Source organism: Acinonyx jubatus, chromosome E1, assembly GCF_027475565.1.
Source record: "Acinonyx jubatus isolate Ajub_Pintada_27869175 chromosome E1, VMU_Ajub_asm_v1.0, whole genome shotgun sequence".
In the NCBI taxonomy this organism is placed as follows: Eukaryota; Metazoa; Chordata; class Mammalia; order Carnivora; family Felidae; genus Acinonyx; species Acinonyx jubatus.
Window position 1 is genome coordinate 45114782 of NC_069397.1, and position 9806 is coordinate 45124587.

General features: G+C 48.9%; 1 protein-coding gene across 2 annotated transcripts in view; it reads left to right on the top strand.

Moving 5' to 3' along the window:
- MAP3K3 (mitogen-activated protein kinase kinase kinase 3) overlaps positions 1-9806 on the top strand; it is a 61436-nt gene that overhangs the window by 46491 nt on the left and 5139 nt on the right. For both annotated transcript variants that reach the window (XR_008294300.1, XM_053212395.1), the window contains exons 7-15: positions 391-524; positions 3327-3400; positions 5348-5415; positions 5622-5714; positions 6325-6516; positions 7241-7389; positions 8036-8167; positions 8632-8761; positions 9071-9248. Coding sequence is in view for 1 of the 2 variants with exons in the window: in XM_053212395.1 (XP_053068370.1) it covers positions 391-524; positions 3327-3400; positions 5348-5415; positions 5622-5714; positions 6325-6516; positions 7241-7389; positions 8036-8167; positions 8632-8761; positions 9071-9248 (1150 nt within the window). In the remaining variant the exon portion in view is untranslated. The remainder of the gene's footprint in view (positions 1-390; positions 525-3326; positions 3401-5347; positions 5416-5621; positions 5715-6324; positions 6517-7240; positions 7390-8035; positions 8168-8631; positions 8762-9070; positions 9249-9806) is intronic.

Sequence of the window (9806 nt, forward strand, 5' to 3'; positions counted from 1 at the left end):
CTGGAGACCAGGTGTGGGGCCTCTGGTAACACTGCAGCAGGAAAACCGCGGCTCCCATGACTGTGTCCAGGAGCAGTAGGAATAGCAGGAAGCCATCTCAATCTCACACAAGTGCATCTGATTGGCTGGACCCCAGGGGGTCTTAGATGTAATAGCTTTTAGCTGATTAACTTCGAAAGTGCAGGAAGGCATACCTGAAGCGTGGAATGGATCTTGAGTCTAACCCATTTTATTGGCCACCTACAGTGAAGGAAACGAATGGAATTCTGCTGAGCTCCTACCTTGTACCAGCCTCTGCAACAGACATTTGGTCCGACCTGGTCCTGTGTCTGCTCCTCTCAAGGGCACATCCTGGGCTCTGTTGTAAAAGATCTTGTTTCTGTGCTCTAGGCTCCCAGAACCCCGGACGAAGCTCACCTCCCCCTGGCTATGTGCCTGAGCGGCAGCAGCGCATTGCCCGGCAGGGGTCCTATACCAGCATCAACAGCGAGGGGGAGTTCATCCCAGAGACCAGTGAGCAGTGTGTGAGTATGGGGTCCGGGATATGCCTTGGAGTGTGTCAGACCAAGGCTATAAAGGGGCTTCTCAGTGGTCGCTAAGAGCGACTAAGAGCACTCTGAGCTCTTAGAAATCACCTTCGGTTCCTTGCCATTTGGCTCTCTCACAATATGGCAGCTTCTTCAAGGCCAGAAGGAGAACCTCTTGCTCCAGTCTGTGGATCATAAAATGTAACATGAAGATGGAGTCATCAAATGTAACATAATCACAGGAATGAATATGCCACCCTCTTTGCCATAGTCTGTTGACTAGAAGCAAGTTACAAGTTCTCCCCTTATTTAAGGGAAGGGGTTTATACAAGGCTGTGACTCATTGTGGGGGTCACTCTAGGGTACGTCCTCCAGAACAGCTTACGCATTTCAATGGCTAACTTTTTAACTAGTGGCTCGCTTGATGAAAATGACATTTTAGCTTGGTGAATTCAGCGAGAGCGAGATCTCTGGCTTCGTTCTGAAGTCTTGTCACAGAAGCTTTGCTTTGATTGCGTAAGAGAAGGATCTGCACTTATAAATGTTTAGGAGTTGGTCTGGGAAAGGGGGATTTCTTAAGAGTAAAGTGTCCAGTAGAAGGACCAGCACCATCACATGAGGGATTTTACAAAAAAACTGATCCTTGTAACTTTTCTTTCCCCTAAAACTGATTCTTACAACTTTTCTTTCCCCATGATAGCTAATCTCTGAAAGCGTTATCCAAACTATACAGGCTGTGAGAAGCCCTTTACACTGCTTCTTCTCTCTTCTGTTAACTCTTGCTTTCCAGATAAAATTATGTTTATGGAGTGCTTTTAGATAAGGATTCCCTTCTTAGGTATTTTACTGACTATTCTTTCTGTTTTCTTTAACCAGAGCACTTCTGGACATTGGCTGTGTTAGAGGTGACTTGGGTGTAAAATCTCAGATTGCAAATGAGTTTATTGCCTTTGGTCTTGATCCCTCCCCGTGGCCCTATATTCTGGTCCTTTTACTTCTTTGTTTTACCTGGCTAGCCCTAGAAGGTGTGGGAGTATTAGACTCCTAGAGAGGACAGACTTTTAGAAAGAGGCCAAAGAAGGAATGCATAGGTCCTTCCCTGGTGCCCCGGCCTCTTTAGCTAAAGTGAATTGTTCCTGGTAACGGACCATTCAAGATAAATCCACTTAATGGAGACCAAAACATGTATGTAGTGAAAGAATATTCAATTGGGCCTTTCTGGAAAAGTGAAACTAAGATAAGTTTATTTTGTTGTTTCTTTAATCAGATTAAGGAGATAGTTGCATCTATTTGCTAATTTTTAGAATGAACAAAAGCATGATTCAGGTAAAATTTTTTGGCTTAATTTTTATATCAAAAATTTTGTTAACACAATGTAACTTCCTTGATTTCCCCTTTGATTTCTTCAGCATTGTCATAAAGATTGTCCTTTTTGGGGGCTCCAGGGCATCTCAGTAGGTTGAACGTCCAACTTCGGCTCAGGTCATGATCTCACGGTTTGTGAGTTGGAGCCCTGCATTGAGCTCTTTGCTGTCAGTACAGAGCCCACCTCAGATCCTCTGTGTCCCTCTCTCTGTGCCCCTCCCCTCGTTGCTCTCTCTCTCAAAAATAAATAAACATTTTTTTTAATGTTTATTTTTGAGAAAGAGAGAGACAGAGTGAGTGAGGCAGGGGCAGAGAGTGAAGGAGACACAGAATCCGAAGCAGGTTGCAGGCTCTGAGGTGTCAGCACAGAGTCCAACGCGGGACTCGAACCCACGAACCGTGAGATCATGACCTGAGCTGAAGCTGGACACTCAACCAACTGAGCCACCCAGGCGCCCCTCAAAAATAAGTAAACATTAAAAAAAATTATCCTTTTTTACAGAAGACTTCGCAGGATTCAGTGAATTTTCCAAAGGCCCCTTTTGAACCTTTGGTATTCCTGCTTCATCATACCTGCCATGTTATTGTACTTGCACATTCTTCTTCTGTTAACTGGTCTCTCTTTGAAATTATGGGCAAGATGGACCCTAGCATTAAATAGGAAGAGATAATTTGAGTTGGAAACTAATTTTATGAAAGTTGTTAGTGAATTTTCATAAGTCTGATTTCTGCTTCTCTATGTAATTTTTAACTTTGTCACTCAGATAATGAATACGCTGATAGGGAATACCCCCTTAGGCCAAATGAAGGGAGTTTAGTTGGAGAAAAAACTAATCTGAAGGCTTTTTATTACTGCATTCGACCAAGGGCCAGAGAAACACTTTAACTTACATAGTAGGTACTTATTGCTTGTATATGAGAACCAGGAACTAGGAAATTTTTCATCTGTATCAGCTGTACAATAACTAGTTTCATGACTTTAAACAATTCTCCTAACCTTCTAGACCTGCAGTGATTTGTCTGTGAAATGAGGACAATACTTGTCTTTATAAATTTTAAATTATGGAGTGTAAACAGAAGCATTACAGTCCCACCCAGATGCACTGGAAGCCTCTGCAGGGTAGTACCAGCTCCATCGCCAGGCTCCCAATGTTCACGAGCCAACAAAATGCCAACAGGAGAAGTAGCATCTCTGCTTTGCTCTCCTGGCAGAGCTCCTTGGGATGCTGGCCAGGCACTTTTCTCACTCCTGGAAACTTGCCTTTCAAACTATGGGGGAGAATGGTACCTTCCTAATTATTCTTCCCACTGCACAGGCAGAGAAAGGGCACTTTCATATTTTGACAAAAAGCACCATTTGCTGGACTTGGCTGGGCTGTAAAGCCCTGAGTCACCTGGCTGGGATTGGGTTTTATTGTATGACTTGCCTTGCAGATGTTGGATCCTCTGAGCAGTGCTGAAAATTCCTTGTCAGGAAGCTGCCAATCCTTGGACAGGTCAGCCGACAGGTACGGGACTGTGGCTGCTCTGGGGGTTAGTGCGTAGGCATTTTTGGGACTGGTGGGCTGAGGAAATAGAGTTAGCTAGTATGTCTCTGATCTAGACACTGGTCTGCAGACCCATGGTTAAAGCATCATGCTTCTGGGAAAGAAATCTCTTTCTGGGATTCCTAGCCATCTCCTTAATTTTTCAAATACCGTGAAGAATGTTATGTTTGTATAGTTTGATGAATGTAATAGAAGCTCATGATAGCAATTCACATGTGTTAAATGCTTGCTCTGTTATTCTGAGTGCTTGACATGTTCTGAGGTTCTGTATAATATACACGCTGCTCTTGTGCTCTTGGCCTCATTGCTGTGATCTGGCCCGACAACAGTGAAGTTCAATGTTTTGGGGACAAAACTGAATTGTTACCTGTGGGTTTACCTTATTTTTTTTCCTCCAAGTGTTTCTGGCGGAATAAGACACTGGGCTGTAAAAACCAGAAAACAAAATATCCAGACTGCCTAGCTTACCATGCTGCTTGGTGTGGAATTTTGTTCACACACTTGGAGAGGGAACAAGTGCTATCTTTTACATACCAAATGGTTCTGTGGAGCTGATTCACCCATCGGCAGGGGTATGTTTAGAGTTGGCTTTAGCACTTATCCAGCCAGCCTCTCACCTTGACCTTGTTATTTCCAATAGCACATTTGATCATGTCTGGCTGGGCTTAGGGCTGTGGTCAGAGGCTTTGGAGCAGGTTTGAGTTTTTTTGTTTTTTTTTTTCCCTGTGTGTAACTGATTAATTGTTCATATGGGTACTGACCTTGTGACTATGGCCAGATCTGTATTACGTCTTTCCTAACATATCTGAAAACTGATGAGCAGTGTCATAGAATTCAGTCATAGTTACTTGCTAGTATCCAGCTCATAGCCTTGTCAGGGGCTTGCTCTTCAGCCAGAGTAGCAAGAAGGCCCAGGCAAAAGTGCCAGGAGTTACTTCCACAAACTGTAGGCTCTGCCAGGACAGGGACCAACTCTGGCTTTGGGTTATCTCCTAAGCTTTGTGGCTGAGCAGGGGTGGGGAGTGGGGTGGGCAGTGGGACAAGACTACAGAAAATCTAGTAGTTGTGAAGTAGGGGGCGGCCCCTGTGTCATTGCCTTGACCGTTTCTGACCTGTGGCTCTCTCAAAAGGCACTTACATGTAAGGGAGAAGACCCTTCAGGTGAATGCTAGGAAAGATAGCTAAATGTACCCACTTGGTTCTTGGGTTTTTCCTCTGCCCCTTCAATACTTTGTTTTCTTTCGCTTGGGAGTGAAACCCAGTGACCTGGACTTACTCCCTTGAGGCCCAGCCTAAAGCATAGGGCTTTCCTCTCCTCCTCTTTATGGGATCTGGAGCCATATAGAGCCCAGCTCCACCAAGTAGAAGTCCAATAGCTTGGGACAAGTCCCTTAACCTCTCTATTCCTCAGTTTCTCCATCTCTAAAATGGGATGGTGGTGATTAGTGTGAAAGGAAGATGCTTGGTATTGTTGCTATTTTTATTATTGCCCTGGACAAGGGAGTTTTTTCAACTCTTCCCCTGTTACTAAGGTGGGAGGAATGGGCAAGAAGGGAAAGTGTTGTGCTGCCAAGGTGGAATTTGGGAGGCCTGGAGGGGTTTATTATTCAAGGTTCTGTCAGATTTGGGCCTCAGACTAGTAAAGAGAAAGTAGTAGAAGGCTGAACTCAGAAGAGGGCCGTTTCTCTCAAACTCTGCTTCCTTCCCAAACTGTGAGAACAAGACTCCACACCAAACAGCTAAGCAGTTTGGATATCTTGTTTTCTGGGTTTTCTATTCCATGTAATGATGCGGGAGGGAGTTAGAAAAGGGAGTCCATCTGGATATCCTGCCTTCTGCCCTAGTGGGCAGCCTTTTGAAGTACACTGAGCCGATGTCCACGTCGTGATTTCGTTTTGTTTTTTCCAGCCCATCCTTCCGGAAATCGAGGATGTCCCGAGCCCAGAGCTTCCCCGACAACAGACAGGAGTTCTCTGGTGAGTTCCCCAGAGTCTGGATGAGTACTACAGGGCTTCCGGGTGGGGCTGCAGGCATTCTACTCTTGCTAGCTGAGTTGGGAAGCCAGGACTGTACTTTAGTTCTCCTCGGGCCTGCTGTCCTGAGGTCTCAGGTGACATAGGGGCTTAAATGGCTTACTCACATTGATCTACCCAGAAACCAGCGATTCCTCTATCTTATTCAGAGCGGGAAACTCAGCTGTATGACAAAGGGGTCAAAGGTGGAACCTACCCCCGGCGCTACCACGTATCTGTGCACCACAAGGACTACAATGAGGGTGAGTGCACCTCCACCCTGCCCCCTGCTGGCTCTCTCAGAACGGACTCAGGTAGAGCTTTGCCACACAAAAGCACTGCCAGGGGCTGGGCCTAGGCACCCCAGACCCCATGTTTCTTTCCTTTATTCCTGAGAAAGTGTGCCCAGACTTGAGGCACTAGAGACTGAGGGGAGATGGGGGAAAGGACGGCATTTGGAAACCAAGATGCTGGCACTGGGAACACTGTCCTTTGTCTGAGCGTGCTTCATGACACCAGCTCTCCAGCGCCCTCTTCTGCCCCATGGCAGCAGACAGAATGGAGCTTCCACAAAGGTTTGATTTGGGATTACCATGCCAGGGAAGACAGACTTCAGCAGTGGATTGGCCTTGTGAGTGATGTGGCACCCGAGGGCCAGCCCCGTGCCTTCCCTTTGGCCAGGGCTTCCTGAGCCATCTGTGGCTGCCTTCTAATTCCTGCTTTTGTCCTGATTCTCAGGGTGCTTGTGACATGAACCATTCTGGCTTGAGTTAGGTGAAAGGGCAAATGGTGAGGGTGAATGATGTGACGTGCACAATTAGCCTGGTGGGCAGGGGTCTGACTTGCTCTTCTCTGGCCCCTGCACTCCTTCAGGCAGAAGAACATTTCCCCGAATACGGCGTCATCAAGGCAACCTCTTTACACTGGTGCCATCCAGCCGTTCCCTGAGCACAAATGGCGAGAACATGGGTTTGGCAGTGCAGTACCTGGACCCCAGAGGGCGCCTGCGGAGCGCGGACAGCGAGAATGCCCTCTCTGTGCAGGAGAGGAACGTGCCTACCAAGTGTGAGGAGTGGGCCCTGGCTAGGAGGAGACTGCCCAGGGGGTGCTCAGACAAGCGGCAGGGCAGGAGACCGGTGGTCCACCAGGCTCGTTCAGCTCAGCAGCAAGCTGCTCTGGCCCATCCTCACCACACTGAAAGAGCCTGTGGGTCAGCAGCAGGTCCCTCAGTCCACTGCTGTGCAACAAGCCACTTCCCCTCTCTGGTCTCTAGTTTGACCATGTTTAACCAGAAGAGCAGTGTTCTCGGTCCTTGCCGTATTAAGATATTTAGGGGGACGCCTGGGTAGCTCAGTCAGTTAAGCGTCTGACTCTTGGTTTCAGCTCAGGTCATTATCTCACAGTTCATGAGTTCGAGCCCTGCATCAGGCTCTGTGCTGATGGTGCGGAGCCTGCTTGGGATTGATTCTCTCTTTCCCTCTCTCTCTGCCCCCCTAAATAAAATAAATAAACTTAAAAAAATATTTAGGGACTTAGCAAATAAAGATATTTGATCAATGCAGAGGAGCATTTAACCATGACGTTAGCTAATCATCTGCTTCTCAGGACTTGGGCCTAATGGTCCAACTGATTGGGGCACTGGGCCTGCTCCAGGTGGGTGGGGATGCTGGGCTGAGAACTAGAGGGGGTCTTGAGCCAGAGGTGCCATCACAAAGCCTCTGGAAACCAAGGCAACATCTCAGTAAATAATGTGCCCGAGCTAATGCTCTTTCCTTCCATTGTCGTGTAGCTCCTAGTGCCCCCATCAATTGGCGCCGTGGGAAGCTCCTGGGCCAGGGTGCCTTCGGCAGGGTCTATTTGTGCTATGACGTGGACACAGGACGTGAACTTGCTTCCAAACAGGTCCAATTTGACCCAGACAGCCCTGAGACAAGCAAGGTACTGCCTTCCGCATGGTCTGGCTTACAGTCCCCCACCCCCACCCCAATAAAAATGCCTGTCTTGTTGCATAAACTAATTGCTCGAGATGCTGCAGGATCTTTCCCCCATTATTCTTCCCAAGTTCCCTTGCTCTCCACTCTGGCCATGGCTATGGGGCAAAGGGACTGTGGTCCAAAGAGCATCAAACCCTACAGGGGAGGGATTAGGTATGAGGAACTAATTTGATGCCAAAGTACCAAACCACCCAAACCGAGAGGCAGTGGCCAGTCCTGGCCACCCTCACCAGATGCACAGTCTCTCTCAGCCCTCAGTCCAGGAAGGAGCTTATCTTTGGAGTTCAACTGTGATTGTGGCCTGTACTCCAGTCGTAGTGGACAAATAGAGCAGTTACCGTAACTAAGCACCACAGCCCATTCTCCCACCCCACTGCCTGCCCTCTTCCAGCATGGGAATGCTACCGTCCCATGGGCTACCCAGCGTTGTGTCCAAGGGCCAAACAGTTGGGAGAGACTCCCTTGCTCCAGCTGAAGTTCCCGAGGCAGACAGACCCCTCTAAAGTCACTTACTAGGGAAGTTGAGCTGATCCCACATGGGCAGAGCCAGGACGCTGGAAGCCAAGGTGACCACTGAGCCCCTCCCACAGGAGGTGAGTGCCCTGGAGTGTGAGATCCAGCTGCTGAAGAACCTGCAGCACGAGCGCATAGTTCAGTACTATGGCTGCCTGCGGGACCGCGCCGAGAAGACTCTGACCATCTTCATGGAGTACATGCCAGGGGTATGTGCTCCTTGGTGCATGTGGGACACACACAAAGGAGGGCCAGACTTGGGCCGTGGGCTCCGGGGGAGGGGCCCCTTGGACATGCTTCTGATCACTTGAGCCACCGGAGGCTCAGGGAAGAAGGTGAGGTGATACTCAAAAGTCAGGGGGGGGTCCTCCATCTGGCCACAATGACGGTGTGAGATGTGAAGTGTCCCAGGTCACCCTGACCCAAAGCTTACAGGGTGATTGCACCGTCCAGTAAGTACTGCCTGTAGCTGGTGCAGAGGGCCTTCCCTTCTGGATGCAGGTCACACGTTGCTTGACGGAAGGGCTGCCTCATATTGTTTTCCAAGCAAAGCCTGGTGCATTGCTCATGGTGGGTGGCTAAATTGCTCCTGCTACAATGCTGGGGGCTGGAAATAGCCTTGCCCCTTCCTACCCCTTCCTGAGCTGACTCCCTCTGACTCCTGTGGCTGTAGGGCTCAGTGAAAGACCAATTGAAGGCCTACGGAGCTCTGACAGAGAGTGTGACTCGCAAGTATACCCGGCAGATCCTGGAGGGCATGTCCTACCTGCATAGCAACATGATCGTTCACCGAGACATCAAGGGTGAGCAGGCACAAGCTGTGGGGTCCCCAAGACCTGACCACTTAAGAATTCTGGATTTTCTGAAAAGTGGGACTTTAATTGCTTCTTTGGGGGATTGGTGCAGATTGGTTGAGCACTTTGGGAAAATACTTGTTGGGTGTTGCGCAGTTGTTGGCCCTGGTGATGATCATTTCATGCTGTAGGGCTGAGCCAATAGCGTGTTTCTATTCATGTCCAATTCAGCAGCCCTGTGACCTGGGAAGGCAGGGGGAAAGGGTGGATGGTAGAAAATGCCCAGAGGGTGGCAGCCTCTGTTCTTTCATGCCTTAGGAGCCAACATCCTCCGAGACTCTGCTGGGAACGTGAAGCTGGGGGACTTTGGGGCCAGCAAGCGCCTGCAGACCATCTGCATGTCGGGCACAGGCATGCGCTCGGTCACGGGCACACCCTACTGGATGAGCCCTGAGGTGATCAGCGGTGAGGGCTACGGAAGAAAGGCAGACGTGTGGTGAGTGCCGGGGACGTGCTGGGATGGCATATCTGTGTCTGGTCTGTAGTGACTCCAACCTAGAAATGAGCTCATTTGAAATGTTTCAGTGTGGTGGGAGGAAGAGGAGGCTCCCCTCCTGGCAGCTGGGTCATATGCAGGGAAGTGGGTGCCTGCAGCAGCCCGTAGGGCAAATGCGTTGTGTTTTAACCCCAGATAGCACCGGTTTGTTATTGCTGGGAACTTAGGCCACAGAAAACATCCCTAAAGGAAGTAGCACCCATTCTGAAGGCCTGGGTCAGTCTCTAAATATTAGCAAGCTTCTTCCTTTCCTAGCATTCAGATGGCTTGCATTTGCTCGCCCTAACTTTATGTCCATCCTCTGAAAGGGCCTGGAGGTCATGAGAGCATCTCTTCCCCTCACAATGTCATTGTGGTAGGCTGAGTATGGTTCCCTGAAGGTGCCCTCGTACTGACCCCATAACCTGTAAATGTCTCCTTATGTGGCAGAGGGCCTTTGCAGATAGGATTAATTTAAGACTTTTGTGATGGAGAGATTATCCTGGATTATCCAGGTGG